The sequence below is a fragment of the Pochonia chlamydosporia genome, chromosome 3 (genome assembly GCF_001653235.2).
Source record: "Pochonia chlamydosporia 170 chromosome 3, whole genome shotgun sequence".
Taxonomy (NCBI): Eukaryota; Fungi; Ascomycota; class Sordariomycetes; order Hypocreales; family Clavicipitaceae; genus Pochonia; species Pochonia chlamydosporia.
Window position 1 is genome coordinate 73,155 of NC_035792.1, and position 26,601 is coordinate 99,755.

The window sequence follows — 26,601 nt, forward strand, 5'->3', positions numbered from 1 at the left end:
GCAGTCTGCTAAGGTTTTTGTTCTACGCTCCTCCTCATCCGATCAGGTCGTGAGCCTCCTGCATGGTCTTCTTGCTCAGCGCTTCCAGCCTCTCCTCCGCGGCAGTCATGTCCTCGGGCACCGTGTTGCCAACCAGGTCTCTCTCCCGCACCTTTGACACAAGCATGATACCATCTAATGACGGGCAACGCGATAGCTGCACGTATAGGCTGTATGGATCGCACTGTGACGCAACCATCTGACCGTTCACATTCGTCGTCCTCGTCCCGCGCAGCTCTAGTGCCACTCGCTCTAGCGTTTTTGCCTGTACCTTGTAGTCTGTGCACGCAAAGGCCGCTGCACACGGCAAGCCCTTTCGGGCCACGTCTCTCACTTGCCATGGCCGATTTCTCTGGGCTCGTATGCTGACGCTCATCGGCGTCAGAAGGATTGTGCCCGGCGGCATCCCGACAAAGTGGAACTCTTGGGTTGTCTTCGCCGCTAGCAGAATCCCCGCCGGCGGCCCGAAGTGGAGCATCGTATCGGCCGAGATCCGGTGGCCCGGGTACGCCTTGTCGAGGATGACGTCCAAGGCGGTGTAGCTGGCTCCATTAACCAGCTTCAGGCCCTGGTGCGTGTTGTGGTTGACGACGATGGGCATCCCGGGCACGAACATGAAGATCGCCGGCACCGGTATCGCGCTGTTGTCTCCGTGGTTGAGCATCAAGATGGCTTCTTCCTCGCTCGCCTGGCCGTCTTTCCACCTGTGTTCGGATATGAAAATTCGCATCGTCTCACGATGTTGTCTCTGGAACGACAGAGTGGCCTCCATGTTCAAGTTCCACCGATTCCTGTTCAGCGGTGTCACGACGGTAATGCCCGTTTCCCACGGAATCGGCCTATCCTCCCGGTAGCACCTAGAGTTAAGGAGGTCTAAATCTGTGCGGTTCTGCACACCCCGTCGGATCCGTTTCAGCAATTGTTGCAGCTCTGGGTCCCCAGCAGCGCGCACTTGTTCGTCCAGCATAACGACCGTCGTGAACCTCCTCCACAACGCGTGGGCCCTATCATGCTGGTGTCTTTGTTCTGGGCCGAACGAAGTGTCCTCATCCCATGTCACGGCCGTGCTTGGAAGGAGGATCGATCTCTCCTGCACAGGCCGGAACTGGCGGAAATCCCCGCAGAACAGAACGATGGGAATCCCGCCAAAATCCCGCTGGCAGCCGCGGAGCCTGCAGAGCCGCTCATTCACCGCATACAGCGTCCGCGCTCCTAGCATGCTGACCTCGTCAATGATGAGTAGATACTTCTCTTGCCAGTCCATTCGGGACTGGCCGTTGATAAATCGCTCTGCCGAATTCGATAAATTGGCCCCGTCGATATCTCTGGATACGCCAACGCGCGATACGCGGTCCTTTAAAAAGCCACAGGCTGAGTGGATTGTGATGCCGTTGATCTGCGCTGCTGCTGTCCCTGACGTCGCCGTTACGAGCACACGATTCGAGATGCCCGCACTCGCAAATAGCTCGACCAGTGCCTCGATGACTCGTGATTTCCCGGTACCGCCCTCCCCGCCGATGAACTCGCAGAGCTGACCAGCGGCAGCCCCGTGACCTCGTATCGAATCAAGCCGTCGGCATATCAGAAGAAAGGCGACTGATTGCCTTCTATTCAAGGTGAACAGCTCTACCAGCCTCCTTCCTGCCTGGAGGAAGGATGTTGACGGCCCCAACCGGACCTTCGCCTGGGGGCTGCTATCAAGACTCCTGCCCTTGGGGTGGGCAGCTGTCACGCGGATATCTTGCTCCCCAAATCCGTTCAGCACGTCCTCAATGGCTGCGCTACGATTAGTAGTGGCCCTATCTCGGTTATCGGCCACATGCTGTATTCCCTGTATCATCCTCTCCCTCTCCCTGGAAGCAGCTGTCTGCTGTGACTTAATGGCCCTCAATTCTTTCTGGGCTGGGATCTCCGCTCTCGAAAACGGCCGCCCGGACAATTCTATTCTTCTTACCCCGCGTTCATCTATCACTCTGGCCCGAAGCTCGTCGCTTGAGCACAGCGATGACTGTTGGAAGCGACAGAGTTGCTGCATCCATGCCATGATCTCCTTCGAACCGGCAGTGATCTGGCTCACTCCCGCAGCCATTCTGACGACGTCGATCAGACGCGTGGCATCGCCGACACTATCAGACCGGTATACATCCGTGGCCTCCGCGTTGCATTCGTTTAGTCCGATACTGACCGCTTCGTCCGTGCGATCGCTGTCCGCGGACGAAGCAGCCCATTGCCTGGCGTCACGCTTGGCATCTTCAGCAGAGCGCCGGAGCAATTGAATGTTGTTAGCAACGAACGAGAGTCTTCCAGGCAGTAACCCCCTCTCCCGGTTCCAAATATTATTGATATCACCATCTTCTGCCGACAAGAAAGATTCCCACGGTACAAAAAGTGCCAGATGCTGGACAGCAGCCCTTCGTGAAAGGCGTCAGCATGTTCGAGCTGCGGATTGACAGAACATCGACACTCTGACTCACCTCCTGTAGCAGGGTCCGTCGTCGTCCTGAGCAAAATCCATACTGAGGTAGCCGTCTAGGCAAACAGTAGCATGCTTGCCTGGCCGTCTCAGAGTCTGGGTCCACGCGCAGGCCAACGGCCACCCGCTCTCGAACGGCACCTCGCCCCAAGGTGTAGAGTCCTTGCCCTTACCTTTACGCTTGAGTCGTACGAGCGACATATAATCATATAGACACAGGCCCCGCAAGACATAGCCTCGGTGCTGATAAGCGTCGACAGCGGATATCCTCTGGCCCGCCTCTTCCACGAGCACTGTCTCCTCGGTGGACTCATCCTCAGCCTCCGCGCCGCTCGACTGTCGGAGAAGGCGCCATCGCTTGAAGACGTGCCAATAGAGTAGCGACACGTTCAGAAATGTCCAAGCGCTGTTGCTTGTGAATTCGCTCGGATATCCCAGCAGATAAGCGATGACTTCGACCTGAGACAGTGGCCGATCTGTGAAGATCCGGTTTGCCACTCTCATCAGGAATTGTCGCGTCTTGTTTCGGCCACCATTCTCCGATACAGCACCGGCCTCAGTATCCGCCCGGCTGCCCTGCTCTTCCACTTGTAAGACGGGAAGAGCCTCTGCAGCGGCGGCGATACGCTTCCAGACCGGATCCTCCACCTTCGTTGCATAGTTCGTCACATAATAAATAAGCGCCATGGTCTTGCATTGCGTCGCAATGAAGGAAATATCGTGGTTGTGCCGCAACCCGACCGCCATGGCCTTGTTCCACCGATTCACCATGCCGTGGTTCCGCCGGATGTGCAGCACACCATCCTCTGTGAAGGCGGTCTTCTCAACCAGTCGCCAGGGGGCTTTGAAGCGGCAAAGGTCTCGACTCCTACCCTTCTTGCCCAGTGAGTACTTTATACAGGTAGGGCTATGGGTGTGGATTTGTGTCGCCCCAGCGCAGAAATTGGCTTCTTCATCGAACATGCCCGATAATTGCCCACTGTTGCCCAGCAGCGTGGATATATCCGCCGTCACCGAACGCTCTGCCTTGATGGCACAGAATCCCTCTTGGTCCAGTTCCTGCAGCCGACATCAGCTTAGGGCATCTCCGTCGGAGTAAATAGGTTAATAACTGCCACGATAACCACATACCTCTGAGAAGACGCTATCGACATACCGAACAATTCGCTCCCGATAGGTCCTCTGGTTCTCACTTTGGGCGTCGGCAAATATCGAACTCATATTCATATTCCCATGCAACCAAAGCAGCCCGTGCAGATGGAGAGCCCCGCGCTCATTCGTCTCAACAGCACCATAGTACTGGCTAATCCGTCCAAACACCGACTCTTCCCCCACCTTCACATAGTGGTCGAAGAATAACGTCATCTCACGATGGAAAAAAAGGGCTGAGCTCATGGGATCCGATATTGCCAGCCGTACACGCTTGTACGCTACGTCCAGATCTCGCAAGAATGCCTCAGCCTCCTCTGGACCACGGCTTCGGTACGCAGCCAGCCGTAGCTTTACTGGGTTCGTGATGTCGTTCGGGTTTAACGTGAACCAAATGGCCGGCACGCCGTGTTGAAGTATCAACGACTTGATCTTTCGCCGCATGCTTAGCCGGAGTTCTCTCGACATCGGCTGCCGAAATCCGTACAGCGAAAGGCTTCTCAGGAGCTCTTTCACTCCCGCGTCGGTTGCAACACCCGAGCTCTCAAGCTCGACTCTAGCCGCCTCCAACCTCTCCACACTCAGCGACCGTACGATGCGTTCAACTTTTCGGAAGCCCTTCCTTGTTACGCTCAGCATGCTTACGCGGCGATTCCGGGACCTCACCCCCATATTGAACACCAGAAATGCAAAAATATGGTGCGTCGCAAAGCGGCCGCCATGCCGCCGCAGCACGATGCCAGCCCAGGTGTGGAGGCTCATGTTTCGAGACGACAAGAGATTATTTGCTGCTGCCGCCTCTACCTCGCCGGCTTCACCCTCATGGCTATCGCTGCCGAATTCTGAGACGGCCTCTTCAATCAGGCGAGGACCACCAATACCAAACGGAAATAGCGTGGGGAATGTCTTTGCGAAAAAGAAGGCATCAAAAGAGTCAGCAAATTCATTTCCCCGACAAATCTGGACGTACGGCTCAACGGCTTTTCTCTGCCGTCCATGCGCTGATCCCACCCAGGCTCCAGGCCCAATTTGGTCCCCAAATGCACCTTTTCCCACCGCGTCGCGGACAAATCGCAGCTTCTCCGCGTCCGCCACATCCGGCGGACCGTCGAGAGTAAACATGCCCGACGAAGTCACCTCATTGATCGGGTCCGCGAAATGTTGGCGCTCAGCTTCCTTTCCTCTATCTCTATCATCCATCTCACTCCCTTTCGGTTCTTGGCATCGACCATCTGACACATCTTCCCCCTGATTGAGCGCCGCTAGGACTTCTCCAATCTCCAAGGATTCCTCGTCATCCATACCACGCTCTGTCGGTGGAACAACGTGAGCCGTCCGCGTTTTTTCCCACGCCGACGGCTCGTTTCGCTCCATACACCCATAAACACGCTCGGGTACTCCATGAAGTGAGGTACCCCAGCTGTTCATCTCAACCACATCGATCTCAATGTCTGCATAGTGAGGATTATTCTTCTTCAACCAGACTAGGGCCCTCTCTACAACACAACGCCGCACCGACAAGAGCCCCGAAAGGTCGCTTGGTGCTGGTTTCTCTCAACCTTGCCACGATACGTGGATCTCATCCATAACCCTCAAAAGTGGATGGGGCAGCACTTTCACGACCAGCTCCTTCACATTGTTCGGGAATACCTTAATGTGTCCCTTTACATGCCTCGGATACCTCACACCCTGTCCTCGCTCGTTCGAGACACTGTAACTTGTGATGAAACCATAGCAAGAGCTCAAGGCGATAAGCTTTTCCTCGACCGGAGTCAGACCCTTAAGCTCGTCAGGAAACATATGCTCGCATCCGAGACGGCAGTGCAGCTGAGCCGCAGGCGACAAGCTACTCCGCCGCAGGTGATTTATGCAATCTGCACACCCCGAGATAACGCACCCTGGCGGGAAACATGCCCTGCATGACAGCGGCGAGCAATCGAGCTTTGCAACTGATCTAGCGGTCCACTCCTGCCACCCAACTTCTTTCAACTCATCCTTCGTATACTTTCGATAACAAATTGTGCAGGTCCATATTGGCAAGGTGCTCTTGTCGTGGAAGGCCTTGTAAAACTCCTGTACAGTAAAAACCTTCCGCTCGTGTGGGATGGGCGCACACCATTCCTGGCTGTTTGATAGCCGCCCTTTCACTTCGAAATGTTGCTCGAGCCAGCCCAGTACACGGTTCAATTCTTCTTCTGGTCCATCCTCTCGTATCTGCCGTCGGCCCTCCATCTGAAACCGTTTCTGTAGCGGTTGACCTTTAGTACGGCGGTAGCTACCCCTTCCCTGCCGTTTGCGTAGCACACAAGTCGCTGTACGCTCCGGTTCTCTCAAGGGCGCTGGCACTGCAGTTTCTGTGGGCTTCGGTGCCAGAATCCGACACCTTTGAAGGGTACGTCCCAGCTTTGCCGCAGTCGCCGCATCCGAGACGACGAGTTGTGGTGATGCCTCCCTCCGACTTCTGACGTTTGTGGTATCATCTCGCCCACGGCCGGCCGATGCAGTCTGATGTATGTCCCCTGCGTAGTTCATCGACGGCTCACTCCTCTGACCACAGTAGCGGCGCCTTTTAACTGGACGCTCGTCGGAACGACTCAGTCCTGTTACACGGCTATCGCCGTTCTGTCCGACATTCGGCTTTTCCACAGACCCAACGGGCCGACCCGGAGCACTAAAATCCGCCACAACGCGACCTGCAACATCACCGCCTGGCCCTATTGTGCGGCTCTGCCGAGAGTTCAGTACTTCATCCCGCTCCCGGCACTCATCCAACGGCCTGAAATGCCCAGCCTCATCAGCAACAGCTCCTTCCGGCCGTCGCATCACAGATACAGGCTCTCTGTTGCGATCCCCCTCCCTGGGAAGAATGCACCGAAACCGTCGAATTTCGGGACGTATCTCCGCCGGCACCGTGGACCGTGATGCACCATTTCGCCCTCCGCCTCGCCACTGCCTGTAGGTACCCTTCGAATACGTTGGCTCAGTCTCACCCAGGGTGGTGCTTGCCATGGCCTTGCCGAACTCGTCCTGAACGTTAGAAGGACCGGCTTGTCGAAAAAACACGGGGTCCATCACAATTACTTCCCATCGCCTCCACAACCGGGGCGATCCATGAAGATTGGTCTTGCTGTACTTGCAACTACCGTTGACTTAAATTACTCTTCTACCACCACGGATAGATGCTGCCATCTAGACTTCCTGTCTTGCACGTTGCAGCGGCACCTCGGCTCTGCTCCATCAAGAATGTGACCGTCTCAAGCCGATGCCGTGGCTCCCTCGACATCATCTGGTTTCTTGTCACCGCTTCGTTGTCATTCGCACCCATCCCAGGACAAAGACACTATTGCATCCATTACAGCCACTCCTCACATATCACAGGTCACATATTCTAGTTTCCATGCCGACTCTACCGCCACATCCACTTAACTCACGATCCAGACCCCCTCTTTCTTCATCTACTTAAGACATGAACCCCCCCGGGACCACAGCCCAAGCTCTGCTCTGTCGAATCTCTCCCTCCCTCGTAAAATGGCCAACCGTAGCCTCCCTCATATTCACATCCATAAAGATTCCATACCACCGTCACCTCGCTCGCTTCCTGTTCTACTCCAATACGTCTACCGTCCCAGTACCTCCAATGGTCATCTAACATATTCCTGGTTATTATCCGACACATACCGCTCTCCCATGCCATGTCCACTCCGGCTCCTATCAGCAATGGCTCGACGAATCCTCGTAAGCCCCTCGACAGCCAGGCAAACACGGGCAGTGATATGTCCATGATGTTTTCCATCCAAACAGACTGCCCTTCCAGGTTTGCCTATCAACATCAACATCGCATCAAGGGGCTCAACGCAGAGACACTCGCGAGAGTCTTCCTGCCAGCCCCGTCCTGGATTCTGGCGCCGGAATATGCCCGCCTTAGATCCGACCCGGAAAACCCCTCCGCCTGCATCTTCTTCAGCCTCAATCTTTCCCTCTATAACCAACAAATCGTTCCCGCAGAATGGGCTGAGCAATGGTTCTTCGTGAGTGGACGCGTTCACCCGTACGCGCTGACCTGGGAAATTGAGCAACAAGATGGTCTGGAAGCGAACACTGGTGCCATCGCACCATACACCATCCCGGCCCTGATTGTCCGTGATCAGGGTTACCAACCGTGAGTACGCTCCGTACACCTGCCTTTGGCAGCCCTCCCCTAACTCGAGTCGAAGTATTCTCCCTCGTAGCTTGAACTCGGTGGACCACTTCCCCGCCATGCCGCCCGTTGTTGCGTTCACCGGCCCTGTTCTAGGTTCCGGCCACACACTGCTCCGAAACGAACATATTCTAGGACTCAACGACATCCAATTGAAATGCTGCGGCTTCGTCCAACTTTCTACGTTCATTGCCCCTGGAAACCCTGACAAGACGCCCTGGAAAGGCTTCCATCCATTCCAGGTCTTTGTCATTTTCCCCATCCACGCCAACCCTTGGGCATCTCTGTGCAAGAAGATGGTCGAGAAACAGGACACCCACTTCCAGTCTAACACTCTGTTCACCTGCACGGCCAAAATCGCCGGCCTGCTCGACCACAATATCATGTTGCACCCGCCGGGCTTTGACCGAGACTACGTTTTCATCGTAGTACCAGATACCTGGACCTTTCTGGACCGGGCAACATCCAAATCGGCTTCCGCAACCCTGTCACTTTCTATTCCACCAAAACAACCGTCCTCCGGCCCTATGGCCTTTGGCGATGCCAAAGCTATGTTTGCCTCACCACCAAAACCAACAATTTACCAATCTGCTCCTCTCCCGTCCACTCCTCCCAGATTAGCTTTGGTCGAACCAAGTACGCCACTAGCCAAGCGGAAAAACTCTGACTACGAAAAGACGCCTACGAAGACACGACGCCTGTCCCCAGCGTCGTCTGGCACCATTCCATCTTCTCAGACCAACGACCCCACTAGATCCCTCATGGCTTCGGCCTCCTCACAAGATGAACTTGTTGAATCGGAGACAGGCATTCCAATTACCTGTCGTCCAGATGCGCCCACATCCGATTCGATCACAGCTCTCCTTTCAGACTCGCCCCGACCGTATCGCAACCGTCATCCCCCAAAGAAATATCTGGAAGTTGAATAGGCACTCGATCGAAGAATGTGGTTATTTTACCAACCAATAGTCACTTCCCTATAGCAACAAATTGACTGAGATATCCGTTGTGTGTCTACCAATGGTAACCATCATTGTCTCCGAAGTACACAAAGACTCCTCGCCCACATTACCCATCCTTGGGCGTGCAGAACTTGTGAATCTTCCAACCTACCCTTTGATGCTCGCTCACATGGTAACCCACGGCCCGGCATCACCCACACTTCTTGATGCATCCCTCCTTTCCAGAATCCCTGCACAACATGATCTCCACGCAAGTACAAGAGCCTGCCCTTGGATTCTCTGACGAATTTCTGAGCCGTATCCCGATTTCACATTCCCCCAAATGCAAATTTGCATCTCCATTGGACGATATTCTTTTTCAATGGTTGCATCATGTTTCATAACCCCTCACTTCATCCGGCCCCTAAGAGGCTGCCAGGATGCCCTAGGCTGAACCCAGTATCCCACACACACATGAATGACCAAATTGACCCAACCCGAAATGCCATGGTCCATCCGCCGGAACTCGGGTCGCGATCTCATCTCAATCATACGAGATACCTGGACCCCCCATGGTGGGTCGAGATTGCATGCCGTGTTAGCCTCTCCCCTTCGGTCTCTGAACCCCGCCAAGCAATCATCATCACAACCCTGGCCAGATTCCCGTCGCCGTCCTAGTATATTAACCCCGAAGTGCCGCGCTGCCAATTCCAGTAATCGAAGAATAAGTTTACGGCCCTTCCTATCCCCATTCCGAAAGAAACATGGTACACGGTATAATACTCGTTTATTCTGCCATCTCTAATCCTCGAACGAATGTGCCTTAACCTAGGCGCATTTCTCAATACTTCGCCCTTAACGTGCTGAAAAATGATTGACGAACGGTTCTGATATTCCTTTAACTTGTTCTGAGGTGCGGAATCCCATCCCGCAGATGTTTATAACTACACAGGTGGATTACTAACACATATGTTTCCATTTTGCCTCTCAAAGACCACGCCGTATTTGCGACACAATGCCTTAATTTCCTTTGTCTTGTATTTGACAAACTCAGCAACCATAGGCATAGGCATCGGTACTTGCAACAAAAGGGCTGATGACATCAACTTCATGTTCTCGAATATGACACAACTTCTCATTCCCAGGTTCTCAGAAGCATAGATTGCGCTCGACAACCCATTCGACCATTAGACAGTCCCAGGTCCCTAGGCAATTGGTTGCTGTCGGGGCGTGATTGGAGGGCTTCTTGTTTCGTTCCTCAAGGCTCTTTTGCGCAAGCCCTGGCTTGCCTCTCCTGTTTCGCTATACTGGGAATAGTTGAGTGCTGATTGGCTATTTGTGTCTGGGGAGCACAAGGCCACTGTTGGTCGGTTGCCCACTGAATGAAGGGGGCTATATTCGACTCAATCGTTAGGCGCAGAAGGTCTGTTTCTTTTCAGCGCCGGGCGAGTGTTTTAAGAAATCATCTTGCTGGCCTGTCGCGCTCAACCAAGTTTTGTTGGGGCATTCTGGTCGTCGCCCCGTATGCAACTTGATGTACGACAACACGCAACAGCCACTTATTTCCTGCGTATTGGTGTCCTCTGAGGTTAGTGTGTCACCAGTTGTCAAATCCTTAGCAATACTCAGATCATCATGGCGTCTACAACTGTGCTTCCCATCACACACCCTCTGCGATTGACTTCGTACTCAAGTACTCGTGAAGTTCATGTAGTGAGGTGCATTGGGCGATCAAGTCACTCATAGCATCCCACCTCAATCTCTCCAACCTGGTGAGAGTCTGCTTCCAGTCTCTACCTCCATCAGTTATTCCGACGTGCGGGGAGGCTCTGATGAAATCATTTCGCGTGGTCACCACTGGCACTAGACGGTGCGGATACTACACACCTGGGGCAACAGATTCCGTCTTCTCCATATTGGGGATAAAAGCCGCGAGCAAGGCTGTTTGGCTCCGACCAGCCGAGAGACACTTGACTTTGGTTCCTGGCAGGCGGCTTTGAATTACTCGGTAGTGGATGCTTGTAGTGGCGGGGCTCCAAATTTAATTTGGTAGACTCGTCCTAACCGGTTAGAAGCCCACTTTGGGGCTATCCCCGCTGGCCGTCTGTGTCTGGGTGGGGGTAAAAAGGTGCAGAAAAAATAGTGCTAGCTTGAATGTATTTTGCCATCCAAGTTGAGGATCTAAGGTAGATTGCCGTGACTGAAGATCAGAATCCTATTTATAGGCTCGTGGAATCCTTGCTACATATACGCACGACTGCTCGGGCGATTGCGACTCGTACTCGGGGCTTACGTTGGGAACTCCATATAGCGTTGTAACTTGTTTGACGAGATGCGTCAGCAGGGCGGGGCGAAGCCAAAGAGTTGATCACTGCTTCGGCGGAACACCCATCCAATTATTCACACGGCCCACTCAGCCATCCAGCACCCGTGCCACGGCAATGGATGCTTGCAAAGAGCAGCCTGGACAGCGCTCCTGTATCAATAAACTTCGGCATCGGTTGTATGACCACAGGAACTTATACGCCGAGACTGGTAGTGTCAACACTACCAGAAACTTGTGGACTTTATGGCTAACTCCAGCAGCCGAGCGTGGGGTTGGGGGTTGAGAAGCGATGTTTTGTTTTAAAGTTTGACAGTAACATCACCAATACATCGGAAGTATGCAGTCGAACCAAAAGCTAATAGGGATTTGTTCTCGTTGATGTGATTCTTCCATATCTACTTGGTTTTCTAAGACGAGGGGCTACAAGAGCTCGTCCAACGAACGGGCAGAGACGTTGGCACTGTAAAGGTGGATCCTAACCGGTTAGGTGCCAATGTCTCACCTGAAGGCCAACGGACTAGGTATGAATATTCTTCCATCAAAGGCTTCCTGGTGGGTCACCTGCCTCGTTACGGCACTTGATTGGCTGTTGTCACCGACAGTGTCGGCCAAAACTGAGTTGCAAGGGCTGAATGCTAGTTCTCTTTTCGTTGTATTCCTGGCATCAAGTACGCAGGACCACACATCCAAAATTGGAGTTCGAAATTCCAGGAGTACTGATCCCAGAAGCACAGATCGCAGGATCCCGTATATTCAGAATTGGAGTCCGAAGGTCCCAGGAGTACTGATGCTGCCAGGAGCACTGATGTCAGGACAGGAGCAGTGATGCCAGGAGAGGAGCACTGACCCCAAGAGCACAGATTCGATCGTCCCATCTATACCGCCGCACACATGGATGGGGCGTCTATTTTAAAGACGGGTGCATCTACCTATTCGCCTCCATGGCCACGATTATCAGCAGCATCATCTTTGGAATCTGTTGGGGTATGTTTAACAACCGTCGTTATGGTGAGCTTTATGCTTTGAGGAGTGCAGACAAACTGTGACCGGCAATCAAGAACGCGTGGCTTTATTTCTGGCATACTAAGTTTCCGTACAATGTCTTCTAACATCCAACCCACTTTGCCTGGCTGTTTCCAGGAGGTTGGGGCTCAACAGCTCCTCTTTCACCCAAGAGTCCTCGGCTTGCGGGCGACCGTGGAAATGCAAGAGACATTGTCGCTTACCCTGTTTGCTTTCCCGTGTGCTCAGCACATCAACTCCCTGATCAAATCCGACATAAGTCGACTCAAAGTTTTGCAGCATTTTCTTGTCCAGAATGTTCCTTCGCGGCTCCCAACCGGTACTGCCGTCAATGTCCCACCTTAGGAAGAAGATGTTCTTACCCCGCCGTGCTAGTAATTCCGCTTTGTAGATATCAGTATCATCAGACTCGTTCGGCGATGCTTGATGGGTTAGAACGTCTTGCTTTGGTGTCAAAGAGTTCTCGTCGAGCAACCGACGGTCTTTAGGCTTTATTGCGTGGCTCTGCGGCTGGTGCATGCCTTTGGGTGACTCATTTGTCGTCTTTTGTGGATGTTTGGCGTGAATGCCACAGGGAGAGGGCGTGTGGGTGAATTGCATTTGAAACGTCATGGTACCGTTATCGCGTATACACTTGAGCATGGCATCTGAAAGAAACCATTCTTCATAGTTTGCAATGGTGGTATCCATATTATGATCCCCGCTCGCGGGTAAAATCTTCCTCTGGTTCCTGGTTTGCGGTTCTGTGGCGTATCTTTTAGATTTGCGATAATAGCTTGGGTTTGGTTTGTGACGGTGCGAGCTCGCTTTTCGAAGCTTGCGTGTTGGGATAAATTCTCCATCGCTGTCGCTTCCTTCGCCCGAGGATTCACGAGCTTTGCGACGCCGTCGCTTGTTGCTACCGCCAGAGGCGTTGGGCATTCTAGTCCTTCCCTCTGCGTTTTCCGCGGTAGCGGCGCCGGAATGGGCTTCCTCAAGAGACTGCGTCTCAGACCCCACTGTCTGGCACCCTTGACGACCGCAGCCCGAGAATTCTTGTGCATCGTCGCTTGATGTATTCGAGAGCTCGCCTCCATGGGTTGGATTTCCGACAGTGGCATCGTCACCGGGCTGCACAAGCATGGAAGAACTTTTTCTTTGCTGCCTGAAATTGGACGCAGCGTCAGCGTTATCGCTATTGTCGACAAAATCATTATGATTCGGCAGAGTCGTGCCTCGAGTCTGAAGCTGACGAGAAGGGCAGAATTCGCCATCAGACTCTAGAGCGGCCTCAAAGGAGTCTGCCCGTTCGGGTGCAATTTTGCCTGAGAAGCCTGAAGTTCGCGGCACGGATACAAATTGTGTAACCGGGGTCTCCATAGAGTCGTTGGCCATATATCGAGATGGTGCTGGACTTATTGGTTCTGCCTGAGCTGGGTCTTGTTCATCCGCTGGTGGAGAAGCGATAGTGTGATGATCTGCCGTGCCAAGAAGTTGAGGAGGGTTTTCTGAGGACCTATCATTAGTACGAATGAACTACGGGATTCATTTATCTCGGGCCTACTAACCGTCGGTTCTTCGGTGGCAAGATTCAACCCACTCCCCGGATGCATCGCTTCCCGCAACGGATGAATGCGGTTGATGTGGCCGAGGACCCTGCAGTGTGTCATTGACACCGTCATCTTCATCGCCGGTGTCAGATTCCTCATCGGAGGAAATAATAATTACATCATTGCTGGTCATCTGACAATGTGACGGCGCGCTCTTGGGTAGCACAGATCCGTCCTGACGCGATCTAGCCGCTCTGTCCTGTTGCGATAGCCCCTGTTGCTTGCAGGACGATGCCTTGCCGAAAGATCCCTTGGCAGACTTGTGCTTTGGTGGTACCCAAATACGCTGGTCATCAAGAGAAACGAGAGTCGCCATCATCAGTCCATGTGACCGTTAAGTTGAGAGATGAGAAATATGCGATCCTGACTCCAGAGCGCAAGACAAGCGCCTTAAGTACTTGAAAACGGTCCAGTATGTCCAAGCTGATGCCATTTCTGCTGCTGTCCCTGCCCGTTCAATCAACCAGATCTTGACCTCCCAACTAGTCGAAGCATGCTTTGAAGGCGTCTGATGAGGAAGTCTTTCTGGTCACCAATCACGGCGATGCCGGGCCACATTTGTCGCACCGCCTTCCGGACGTACTTCTCGCCTAGGCAATACCGCCGCGAATTCAGCTTTTACTGCGTTGGTTGTATCTTCGATCAGCCGAACACCCCACTGATTGGACACGATATCCACTGTCCTCGTTCGTGTCGTCGTCATCAGTCGATTCGGTGACAGGCGTGCAAGTCTCGTGCGGGAGACCATGGATGCCGATCCATTAATACATTCCATCTTCAACGTTGAATGACCAACCAGAGTCGCTATAACGAGTAATCTCTGTCCCGTCGTTCATTTCCAAAAGTTCCAATCTTGCCGCCCGGCGCACGCTTGAACGCCATGCATTTCAGCTCGTCGAGGCATTATTGATGACGTGTCTATATCGCATATGAGGCATTTTTGCCATTGGTTTAGTTGTCGCGTGGGTGTTTCAAGCCCCATCCATACCCAACGGAAGACGTTTGTCCCAACAAGTGATTGCCCATGTGAGAAGACAGAAGAGAAGTGCAAAGAAGTAATTGCGCACTCGAATATCGTCACCCGTAAATCGCAAGGGCCAGATTTCGATGGGCTATTCCGTCAAGGAAGGAAAGCGCACAGGTTGGCGTCTGCATCGTCTGGAGGCATCTTGCTTGTTGGAGCAGGCGTGCGTCTTGGCGAGCTGACTCGGGGGAGCGTAATGACAGGGCTGGAAATAAAAGGATCTGTGCGAGTGGATAGTGTGCAACCGAAATGACGAGCTGACCCTGAGGAAAAATGCATCGGTTGAGCAGGAGACTGAAGTCAAGAGTACAAGTGTGCTAGATGGTGGGCGGTCCGACATATTTATACTTCGGGACCTGGACGGTGGGGGTTTGGACGTGGGGCGGGCCAATGGCGGAAGGGGCGCCTTACCCGATCGGGGTTGCCGCCTAACCCGGCGGGGGAAACAGTGCCTCCCAGACTACAATCTTTTCGATCATCCTCCTTTTTTAACGATACAAACTTATCACCAATACCTCCTCGAACTCTCGTTGTACCAGTTGTTGCAATCCCGCGCTCTCGTAAAAGCTTAATAAGAGGGATTGTAACAAAGAGGTTATCCATAAAGGCATGATAGCCATGAGCTGAAGATGGTGGGGGTGGGAGTTTGGATAATAGATATGCAACCACAGCCTGTGTATTTGCAAGAGGCTTTCCAGCGAAGACTTGAGAAGGCAATCCAACAGGCCCATTGCCCTTTTCATGCCAAACCCATTGAAGAAAGTAGCCTTGTTGTGCCATAACCCAGACCTTGAAACCAATTGGAATTGGCTTTGATGGCATGTGCACGATCACCTTGCTTCTACCACTGAATGGAATCATAGCTTCATCAACAGATATTTGAGATCCTGGGTGCCAAAGAAGCATTGCAATACCTTGCATATGTAGATTCCATTCATCCACCTTGTCCCAGACTGTGGTTGCAGAAGTAAATGAGTCGTGTAAACAGAGATTCCGTAGCAGGAGAAGGAACCGATCTCGAGAGATAAGTCTTGTAAAGACATGCCTCGGCCATGTAGGGCTTACTTTCCAGTAATCTTGGATTCGTTTCTCAGTATGAAGGCCCATATAAATCAAGATAGCTATCACAAGATATATTTCGTCCACAAAAGTCGGAGTCCAAGAAGCCTGACGCGCTCCAGGCGCCTCTGCTGCAGCCCTCTTTTCATTAGTCCATCTGACCCATTTTTCAACTAGACGTATAGGTATCCATTTCCGTAACAAGGTCCAGCAGTCAGATTCGACCTTCTCTATTGTTGGCTCAAACGGCTCTGGCTTAAATGCGTCAAATGGCTTCGATGTAACTGTCTTATCAAGTGGCTTCAGTGGGGACGAAGGGGGTTCGTTCGGTTTGTCGTTTTGCTGCGTACGGGATCGCTTCGCAGGCCTGTTAGGCTCGTCGGGCCAAGAAGGTGGGCGCTTTGCACCTGCATACATATTAGCTACCTGTATGTGTTAATTAAGGTAGGAATAACTTGCCTTCCATCATTCTATGGCTTTAGATGCCGAAAATGTTCTGTAATTTGAGGCGTTATTTGGAACGCGTCGCGTTGGGTACCGAAAAGTCGAAGTGGGGCGCGCTAAAAGGGAACACTTCCGCAGTCAAAGGGATAGGGGTCACTGTTGCAAAACCCAAAAAGCCACGACGAGGGTGCCAAATTCGGTTAGCTCCGCCAGTGCTTGGCCCACGGTACATTGCTCGATGTACCTCAGCCTGCGTTGCTTAGTTTTTTGGCTTTCACGAAACGGCATTGTCATATCAGCGGGTCCGCGGCGGACCAGCAGAGTTCTATGTCATTTTCACTCAGCGACTTGACACGTGAATGTGGTCAGGGTGGCGATCAACTCAATCCAATCAATCTCAGCCGTCTATTGAGTGAGTTGGCCGCTTAATAAGCAATTTATCCGTTGAGTTGATCAACCTGGCCCTTAAGTTGAGTTGGGTTGAGGTTGCGTTGACTGGTTGACGAGAGCTGGCGTGAGGCAGCCTCTCGAAATTTGCGGCGGCAGACCTCGAATTCGTCGAATGCCATTGACAATAATGACGCGAACAGGGAACACGCAGACGCGACCCGCCAATGGGTCGTGCCGGCTTGCGCAAGGGTACCTAGGCCCCCGGCAAATTTACGTGCCTCAAGGGGTACCCAGTTTTGCTGTGGCCAAGCTGAGCTACCCTGGATTGCGTCGTAAAACAAAATGTTATGGCTACGATGCAAGCTCCTTTTTCGAGAGGATTTGCCTCCGCCACTAGGCGACACTTTCCATCACGGCTTGTTCAGGCCAAACTTTCCTTTGTTCATACATTGGCTGCGATTGGCGGAAGGTGGTACAACACCTTCTGTCTGCGCATGCCGCCCTTGATCATTGTAGACCTGCGGTCTACCAGAAACATCACCTGCACAACCCGCTGACGGGTATCAGTATAGACTATGAGCGCCTGTGAGCTGATGCGATGCTAGATAGTGTTTTGTTTACGTTACAATGGATCGCGTCTGAGGATGCGACCCGTAAATTGTAGATTAGTCACTAGCCTAGCACGTCCTGTGCCCCGTTTTAGGGGACCTGAGCGGCCCATGGCCGCTGGACGGAAAATACACATACATACATACATATATGTTATGGCTACGATGTCTGATCAACCTATCCAACGCAATCAATCAATATCATTATCATATTGAGTGTGTTGATTAGTAATTTCATGCTACATTGAGTTGGGTTGAGTTGGTTGACGTCAACCAGGTTGACAACCTCATGATTGACGTTGAGTTGATCGCCACCCTGAATGTGGTGGTTTGATTTGACATAGCCAATGCTTAATTATCCTCACTCTCTTCTTCTTCATCTTCATTTTCATCACCATCATCTTCTTCTTCCTCCTCTTCGTCCCGCTGAGTGAGCTGCTGATGGTTGAATCAGTAGTTGAATTACACCTGATGGCCTCATCGTACTCACAATCCAAAGCTTCACAGCCTCAGCAAGGGCCTCAGCGATGGTCTCCAGCGCTATAACCTTTCTCTCTTCGAGGCCCTTCTCTGCTATCTCGGCAAACGAAGCCAAAGCAGGAACCTGTGCTGGAGTGGCGAGAGAAGCCGCACCATTACCCCAGGCTCGTAACTGTTGTGCTGCGCGCTGTGCAACAGCGCGCCAGGCGTCATCCGGATCGTCATCTGCGCCGCTGAGCCGTCGGTTCAGGTCCCAAAAAGCTCGTACAGCAGCACGAGCTCCAGGGGGAACCTAGAGAGCCTGGTTAGTAACTTATTACTCGGCAGCGCAGAGATTGCTTTACCGGCTTGCATGTGTGGCCGTTCTTTGCGCAGTCCCAGCATGCAGCACCAGTATCTATCCCATACATGTCAGCGTAGTAGGTGTGACCTGATTCAACCAAGCGTACTGTCCTGAGAGGCACATTCATGGCCGGGCGCTTTGGTGGCGCGGGTGACGCAGGGGCGGCATGGAAAGTCACGAACTGCGCCGCGGGGAGGGGCCTTCTTCGTCTGTTTTTTCTTCTGTTTCGGGGGGAAAATTAGCAGTCGTCGCTTCGCACGAGGGCCTCCTGGATCGTACGGTGATTTTGGATGGGGATTTGCGGACGTCGGGTTGGGATAATCTTTTCCTTTTGATTGTGATGTTCCTGCTGCGAGAACCTCCCTGTGTCGTACTAGCGGTTGCTGTTTCGCTTACGTCGACGGAATCTGTTGTGGGCATGACTCTGCTGTTGATAACTAGTCTTTTGACGGCTATGGTGGTACAAAAGGGAAGGTGGAAACTAGATTGGAAAGGATCTAGGTTCTACTAAATATTCGGGTGATGACCAGCGTGGATTCTGTTTCCGGTCCGGGCGAAGTTCCGCAAATAGCCCTGGAACTAATCCGCAGCGGATCAGTTGCATCACCGAAGCGGGGTAGCGCGGTGAGCATTTTGTAATGAGACGGCCATCATCAGTCCCCCTTTTCCTACCGGCATCAAAAGAGCTTGTGCGTTCCCGAGTGATGGCGCGCCCACCCAATGCGATCGATCAACACCGTGACTACGTCACCCATCTTTACCTCAACGGGGTCTCGCGGAGCAGGATCAAGCACCAGCTTCGAAGACACCATCATGTCACCGCCAATCTCAGCACAATTTCTCGCCGAATCGCAAGCTGGGATCTCCCGCGTCAGCAAACCCGCACCAAAGAAACCCCAGAACTGATCGAGACCACCCGCGACCTGATATTTCGCGTTGGGCTTACCGAGAAACAAACACTGAGCGTTTTACAGAGGCAGGGTTGGCCGATCACGAAACGAGGTCTGAAGCGGATCAGGCTACACCCGGACCGCCGCTGGGTACGTAGGATCAATAGCGATGAAGAGCGCCTTGCGCTACTGGAAAAGACAGAGCAGGTCATTATCGAAATGACACGCCGGTCTAATGCCATTTCCGGATATGGAAAAAGTCTCCTTCAGCCTTATCTTCGTCAACAAAAGCAGCTCTGGGTGCCTAGGGACGTTGAGCGAGACGCCCATATACTACACTGCCCTGGCGCTCCATCCAGCATACCGATGGAAATGGTTCGAACGCAACTGGGCTGACCGCCCTGAGTGGATTGACGAGGCGAAAACAATTGTTCACGATGTCTGGCGTTTTGAGTATCGGGAGGCCACTTTGCCTGGAGATGAGCCGTCAGCTATTGAACCGGTTCTTAAGCGGCAGAAGAATTCGGACAATCCGTTTCAGGAATATCTCAAACGAAACCGCTATACATCGCCAGAAGCAGGCAAGGATGGCCTCACGCCTGTTGAGGACGAATACCTCCATTGGATTACGTACTGCGAAAGTGGCGATGGCTCCATCGACGATCCTCTGGCTTACTGGCACGAGAAGCGCTGCAAGTATCCAAACTTGTCACGAATGGCGCTTGATTATCTCACCATACCGCCAATGTCTGCTGAGTGTGAGCGTCTTTTCTCCGCCGCAGGTCGAATGGTGAACCCCCTGCGCCACCAACTTGAAGCTCAGATTATCGGGATGTGCCAGGTATTGCGGTCATGGCTGAGGGGGGGTATTATTTGAGACTTAGACCCCTTCTTTATTTCGGTAAACGAAGAACAAGTCGACATCGAATTGGCTCAGATGTCTGGACAACAGCTAGAAGTATGGGCAACAAAGTGGCTTACTCAGGTGGCAAGTTTGCAAGAGGAGATGGAAGCTAGTTGGAGATAAGTCCAACTTGGAAGTCAGAACAAGGGAGACGGGTGGCCGAGCTTTCGGTGATGGCTTCACTGGCGCTTTGCCAATCCACTCCTAATCCACCCAATACACCCAATCCACAACAGCTTCCAGTGGATCCACTATATTGACATACTTAGTGGATTATGATCTACCCACTACACTCGAGCATTCAGTGGATTGAGTGGAGTGGCTTTCAACCCTGGCCGCACACGTTGGCCGTCAGCAAACAATCACGGAAGTCGGACGTATCCGTCTTGCCAGCATCGCGCCGTTTTTGCACACACACTGAGATGAGAGGTGGTACATCGTTTCCTGAAACGTCGAGTCGCCGGACTTCATGAGGCTCTCGTGATAGACAGTTCAAGTACGTGAAACGAATGATTGATGGAGCCACTATCCATACATAGAGCATACTAAGCGTTGTCTGTGTAAGATGTAAGAGAGTTGTTAAGGTGCGATAGCATCCATCGTCGACACGGATACTCTTCATTTATGCGATAGTATCCGCACCATGAATACTCTAGCTAATGAACACGTGCCCTGATGAGTACTCTGCGAATACATCCATTTCGTCCTCAAATGGCCTTTTGAATCTATCAGGCCATCCAGCACTCCGTCATTCATTTATGTTTATACCGAAGCCCATACGTATGGTTTGGAACATCGATGTTCCGACAGGATCAAGGAGTCGAGCAGGCCGAAAATCTCGTTCTGAAGACTTGGCAGACGTGGTACCAACGAAGCAGAGGTAGATCAGTTCTGGTTCACAGGTAGCAGAAGCGTCAGTGCATCCTGGGCTCTTTCCATCAACCAAGAAACATGTACACCGGATTCAGAGCTCAAGCCATGGCTTCTCATCCAATGAAAATACACACGTCGATACCACATCCTCCACGTCGGCAAATGGTTCCGTAGCAACGGCTACGCAAGGAGGTAGCTCCTTTGCCTAGCAATGCTCAGGAGACGGCCCGAATCCGTGTTGGTCTGCTGGATCACGCGATTCCATGAATCTGACGAGGCAGCCGGTTCTCACACCACCACATCTTCTATCCAATAGATGATCGCCATGTCCCTGTGACAAATTGCGACTGAAACCTGACTGCATAAGAGTTCAGGCAAGATAATGGAAGAAGCCAATTATGAGTTTCGATGACAAAACATTCCATCCATTTTCCTACCTACGATTACCTCGATGTTGATGATTCGCGAGGCGGACTGCGTCAAACGCGCTCGGCTAGGCAACCAGTATGTTACATGCAGGTGAAGCGGCGCATGACCCAGGGCCTGAGGTTCATTCACTTCTCCGTGGCATCTCATGATGTCAAATCGACTGGGGGACATTTGTGACTTCGCGCGAGCATAATTGCTTCCCGTACGCCTGCGTTCACGCAGGGGAGGAATATGAAGCAAACCGACTAGCGAAGCTAATGAGAAGATTAGCTAACATAATAGCGGTATCGATAATTAGTCAACTCACCAACCCGTACCTAGCGTAGCTATTCACGTCCGCGACATAATGAAGTATAAAGGTGAGGTAGGCATAAGAAAAGATGGAAAAGGTTGATATCTGAGGACACAAGATTGCGGCCAATTGGAGCGCGGCCACGCCCACCTTTCTCGCTGCGCGGGTGCCTGGCTCACCCAGCCGCGCGACACACACCTACAGGGCTCACCTGGCTCACCCAAGGTCGCGCGACGTCGCGCGATTCGCTGGAGCGGGGGAGCCAAATCCGCAAGTTCCTCGGGGTCCCGTCTTTCGAGCTTCTCCTTGCGCAGGACATTAGCACGTTCTAAGTTTGTTGTGTAGACTTTGCTTCCGTGTTGGATTGGCGGAGGTTGTAGCTGTTGCCTTGGCTTTATCCAGCGAGTAATCTGGAATACGTCAGCTGGGTCTGTGATATCTGCAACAATAGTGCGCCAGAAGTTTCGCTTTGCACGGCGGACAATGCGTTTAAAGTAGATTCTAGCGCGTTGGACTTCTTCCCCATGACGGGTTTCTGTAGTGTATCGAGCAGCGCGAAGGTTCTCATGTGCTTTGTTACACTCTTTGCTCCACCAAGGATTCTGTCGGGCTCTTTTTCCTTTACTCAATCGGCCGCAAGCTTTTGCCGCGTCTTGCAGGGTTTGTAGAAGTTGTCTAGCAGTATCATCAATATCTTGTCTGGTGCGGATGAACGTTGGTAGTGACAGGGCTGCGCCGGCCACGTGTTTCGTAAAAGCCTTAATTTCCTCTGGTAGAGTGACGTGGACTTTCCCCGAGGTCCTAGGGCTGCTCTCGTTGTCTGGAATCTCTGTACCGATCGTGTAATGCAGCGATCCAGTGGTGAGGTGTTCTTCCACGGTTGTAGTAGCTGTAGAGATGTTAGAGAAGACCAGGTCAATTGTGCTAGATCTTTTGTTTAGCCTTGGCATTGTGGTTGAGGTTTCAGGGTCATTAAGGAGGACTAGGTCGTGTTCTTGAGTCCAGTTAAAGATCCTTGTGCCATCCTGTGATGCCCCCCGATCTGCTTGCCACAATGGATGGAATGCGTTCATGTCTCCTGCGACAATGCATCGGTTTGGCGGGGTCCATGACTCAATAACATCCAGTGAGGTTTCCTCCTCTGGCCTGTTGTAGATGTTAAGGATCACGGTTCCATTCACTTTAACCCAGAGAAGGTCTCGGTGACGTGCTGGGAGAAGTTGTTCAGCTTGGATATTCCTAGCTATCCGTACGTAGGTTAGTACTCGTGGTCGTGTTATATTATGAGCAGTGCTATTCGCACAGATACAAATCTCTATTTGCACAGATATGTGTCTCACTTTTGACTCACCTAACCCACCCTGGTCACCATTAGGAATGTTGCGCAGTGCAGGCGGAAAGTTACAAACTGGTGGCATCAACTTGATCACGACAGCACGCACAGCGACATACACAGTGACACGTACGACGACACACTGCGAAACACACGGGTTAACCAGATCATTGACACCCTTAAATCAATTTAATTATCATATTTCTATGGAATGCCTGGGTTGTGAAGCATCACGACGACGAAGTGTCCTGTCGGCTTCGTGTCCCTGACCCATGAGTGCCGCCCCCCCTCCTCCTCTCTGTGGCGATATTTCAGTCTTTAAACCTCGGTTTTTACCGTAAGTTATCATAAAAATTATGTCGTTACAGCCGATCGAAAACCTGGGATGATAATACAGCTCTCGGCTGACGACTCTCGTGACTCTTGGACCTGGTTTGCTGGCGACCTCTCGGCCTGTGATGCTTCCACACGACTTCGTCCTACCGCCCCGCCACGAACTCGTCGACGCTTATTTCCTCGCGACGATTGAGACGCATGTGACTGTAGCTCATCAAGTTCGAACTGAGAGCAGTCACGGCGAAGGCTCGCGTTTAATCGGCGCGTTCCTCGGCCCGCATTCTGACTAGGCTGTCGGCCCAGACCACGGCCTCGTGCTGAATGCCTGCCTTGACTCCATCTTACAGGCTCAGCTTCAGCATCGTCATCGTCCGCATCGTTGGCACCACTTCCTGTCTTGGTGTAATCCGCGATCTTAAGGTATCGCGGAACCTTGAGCTTCTTGTTGTCGGCATTCAGGCGCGGCCTGCCTCGTGCGCTTCTAACAATAGCCGGGTCGCGAATTTCAAGTAGCTTATCCTCAGCGTTCTAGTAGGCTGTTAATACTGAAGTCTTATGACAGAGGCAAGCTGACGTACCAACGGCTTCTCGAGCCACCAACGCATAGCAATCTGGCTCCGTCTCAGAGGCGTGCCGTTCATAAGGCAATCAAAAAGACAGTCTTTAATCGGACGCACCCAAATCTCTATTCGGACGCACCCCCCCACATTCAGCCACAGCAGTCTCCGATAATGTCCCGGTCAAATTTGCTGCAAGTGATATCTCCAGTATTTCCACCATACCAACAACTACTTACAGTGCCTGAGTAGTACTTTGCTACCACACCAGGGTGACTTCCTACCTTAATCCGTTGCAACTACAATGCTATCACCAACCTTTTCCTTTTCCTTCCACTTTTTCTGTCCCTTCGCAAGCAAAATCTTCGTTATTTTATGGTCCTCCTCTACATCTGGAGAATGATGCTGTTTAGCTGGATTATTCCCGCCCCTGTGTCCCTTTGCCTGTTGACGAGTATCTCGAGTTGTGACTCTAGCAGAAACTTTACTCCGTTTTCGCCGAGGCTGTTGTTGGTCTGGTAGGTCGGCTGCGTCTTCCTCGTCAAGAGTTGACCCTAGCTCGAATTGAGAGTAGTTCCGACGTGCTGACCTCTTAACGCCACTTCGTGTTGACCCTTGAGGCGCAAGTTGATGATCGGGAATCGCACGTTCGTTGCCAAATGGTTCGCCATTTTGTGGTCGTCCCTTGGGTATTCCCATCGGAGGACGCTGTACCTGAAGAAGAGGATCGTCAATTTCTCGAGATCGTTTGATGTGCCAAAATGGATCCAAGTCTTCCCTCTTCAGTGGCTTATCTTGATCAGCTAACCTGAGGAGCATGTGAGCACAAGGCAAGCCGTATTGAGCCTTAGTAGAGCCTGTACACGCTAGTAAAGGCTTCTTGGAGATCTGGCCTGATTCCATAAGCCTGTGGATCTCGTTGAGTTGGTCTAGTGCCCAACGAGTGACACTTAAAGGCAGCTGGCCAAGCCACTCTCTTCCTGAGAACTGGTTCCGAATGGTGGTGTTTGCTTGTTGTATTTTGTCTTTATATAGCAGACGTTTATCCACTGTCTGACTAGCTGTGGCCTCTTCGACATCAGGGAGGTCGGACCGAAGGGATAGGTTGTAGGTCTTCAGAGAATGATGGTTTGACTCGGCCGGTGCTGTCGTAATCAAACCGAAGTTCCGATAATGGCGAGTATAGCAGCATGCCCATTCTTTCTTCAAAGGTAAATATGTGCTCTTGAGATAACTCAGAATGTGCTCCTGGTGTTCAAAGGTCTCTTGAAGTTGCCGCCATGCTTGATTGAACTCGTCCTCCGATCTGCTAAATACCATATGTCTCCAGAGGAGGTACAGACCAGCTCGAGTTTTTAATACTCGTTTGGGAACAGCGCCAAGTTTGGAATCCTTCATATCTTTAACATTGACATTCCCACGTTCCATCTCTTGAATGTCAGCAGTATCTGCATTGTCACTATCGCTATCTGTCTCAGAGCCATCGGTTTTCTTCCACCACTTCTTAATAGATAAGACCACATTGCTGTTGATATGGAAGACACATAGCTGAAGTTGCGCATTAGGAAATATTTGCCGTGCTGCAGCACGCAGCTGGTCGTCCTTATCCGTGATAATAACTTTTGGCGGCGCGATGTTGCCTGCTTGTTGGAATCTCGACAGCTGTTGGAGGAACCACTCATAAGTAGCAACTTGTTCGTTATTAAGAAGGCCATAACAAATTGGCATGGACGTCTTCTCCGACGATACAGTTACGACAGTAACCAAAGGCATTTTATAGCAGTTGGTCTTATATGTAGCGTCAATCTGGAGACATGACGAGAATTGTTGCCACATCTTTCCCCCTTTATGATAAGCCCAAGCGGCATTTCGAAAACGGAACTCATCATGAATCCAGTCTAAGCCCCATATCCAGACTCTCTTCGACTCAGAGAGCGTCCGTACAAAGTCATTGGCGGGGCCGTAGCCTTGACGTTTGGCTTGGTTGACTTTCCATCGCCAGTTATATATATCTGTCCTGCGAATAGCAATCTGAGGCCACTTTTGGCACAGTTGCTTATGAACGGATCGAGAAGAGATCGTCTTGTCAAGACAAAGATCTTTCAGGAGGTTCATTTGTTCGTCTGTTAACTTTCTCCATTGGTAGTGCTCGGTGAGGCCTTGTGATGGCCCGTGGTCTCGATGAAGGGAGCTGACAACTCTCATGGACCATTCGTAGTTGTTGGCATGGAGGGACTGAACGATAACTTTGAACGGGCAGTTGGCGGCCAACTTCGTTGTATTCGTGTTCCGTATTTTGGCGATTGACTCTCTGGGCTTATAATACCGACTCTTATCACAGACAAGCTCACATTTTATTGTTCTAGTCTTCGCCTTATTCTTTTGACTTCGTATCGTGATGAGGCCCATCCGATTCTGAACACAAAACTCCTTTAGGCTGTCGAGGAGCAACTCAAGAGACTCATAAGTTGTTGTTAGAAGAGGAGAGTCCGATGGAAAGACCGCCTCCCATGGTTCACCATTCCAATCCTCAGATTCATCGATCTCGTTACATTCATCGGAGTCACTAATAGATTCATCTGCTGAGTCGACAGGTAGCGTTTCAGACGGTTCGGGGAAGCCTGGAGGGTGCGCCATAGCCAGCATTAGAAGAGTCTTATCGACGGCTTGTAAAGCTATTGTATTCAATACACTGCGAATTAACATATTTGTCTTAACAGGATTTTATGGCTATATGCAGATTGGCGCTTCTGTTCAAGATCTAGGACTTCTGCATGTCTCGAAGTCCTAGCATCTAGACCGCAGTCCTGTAAGAACTACTGGGACGCTTGCTACCCACTGACAACTGACAGTCGGTGGTTTAGAAGTCAAAGAGGAATTTCTATCACCTCAATAATGCTT

The 26,601-nt window shown here is 51.8% G+C and overlaps 7 protein-coding genes across 7 annotated transcripts; 3 read left to right on the forward strand and 4 right to left on the reverse strand.

Moving 5' to 3' along the window:
* Positions 1 to 34: 34 nt before the first annotated feature.
* VFPPC_12474 (ATP-dependent DNA helicase PIF1) lies at positions 35 to 6,733 on the reverse strand (the record flags this gene model as incomplete). The annotated part of the gene is made up of 4 exons (XM_022428833.1): positions 35 to 2,450; positions 2,514 to 3,571; positions 3,644 to 5,157; positions 5,221 to 6,733. 4 exons carry the CDS (start codon positions 6,731 to 6,733, stop codon positions 35 to 37), a joined length of 6,501 nt encoding a protein of 2,166 aa, XP_022283925.1.
* Positions 6,734 to 7,353: 620 nt separating this feature from the next.
* On the forward strand, positions 7,354 to 8,788 carry VFPPC_15027 (hypothetical protein; the record flags this gene model as incomplete). The annotated part of the gene is made up of 2 exons (XM_018292786.2): positions 7,354 to 7,820; positions 7,876 to 8,788. The coding sequence occupies 2 exons, from the start codon at positions 7,354 to 7,356 to the stop codon at positions 8,786 to 8,788; spliced, it is 1,380 nt and encodes a 459-aa protein (XP_018136276.2).
* Positions 8,789 to 9,769: 981 nt separating this feature from the next.
* Positions 9,770 to 9,961, forward strand: VFPPC_15944 (hypothetical protein; the record flags this gene model as incomplete). The annotated part of the gene is made up of 1 exon (XM_018294798.1): positions 9,770 to 9,961. The coding sequence occupies one exon, from the start codon at positions 9,770 to 9,772 to the stop codon at positions 9,959 to 9,961; it is 192 nt and encodes a 63-aa protein (XP_018136277.1).
* A 2,094-nt stretch (positions 9,962 to 12,055) lies between these two features.
* On the reverse strand, positions 12,056 to 14,054 carry VFPPC_15028 (chromo (CHRromatin organization MOdifier) domain-containing protein; the record flags this gene model as incomplete). Its single annotated transcript, XM_018292787.1, has 3 exons — positions 12,056 to 12,166; positions 12,237 to 13,636; positions 13,697 to 14,054. 3 exons carry the CDS (start codon positions 14,052 to 14,054, stop codon positions 12,056 to 12,058), a joined length of 1,869 nt encoding a protein of 622 aa, XP_018136278.1.
* Positions 14,055 to 15,267: 1,213 nt separating this feature from the next.
* On the reverse strand, positions 15,268 to 16,238 carry VFPPC_12475 (transposase IS4 domain-containing protein; the record flags this gene model as incomplete). The annotated part of the gene is made up of 2 exons (XM_018290339.1): positions 15,268 to 15,329; positions 15,380 to 16,238. The coding sequence occupies 2 exons, from the start codon at positions 16,236 to 16,238 to the stop codon at positions 15,268 to 15,270; spliced, it is 921 nt and encodes a 306-aa protein (XP_018136279.1).
* A 2,988-nt stretch (positions 16,239 to 19,226) lies between these two features.
* On the forward strand, positions 19,227 to 19,853 carry VFPPC_12477 (HAT dimerization; the record flags this gene model as incomplete). Its single annotated transcript, XM_018290341.2, has 1 exon — positions 19,227 to 19,853. The coding sequence occupies one exon, from the start codon at positions 19,227 to 19,229 to the stop codon at positions 19,851 to 19,853; it is 627 nt and encodes a 208-aa protein (XP_018136281.2).
* Positions 19,854 to 23,985: 4,132 nt separating this feature from the next.
* VFPPC_17780 (transposase) lies at positions 23,986 to 26,406 on the reverse strand (the record flags this gene model as incomplete). Its single annotated transcript, XM_022429466.1, has 1 exon — positions 23,986 to 26,406. One exon carries the CDS (start codon positions 26,404 to 26,406, stop codon positions 23,986 to 23,988), a length of 2,421 nt encoding a protein of 806 aa, XP_022285496.1.
* Between the last annotated feature and the right edge of the window lie 195 nt (positions 26,407 to 26,601).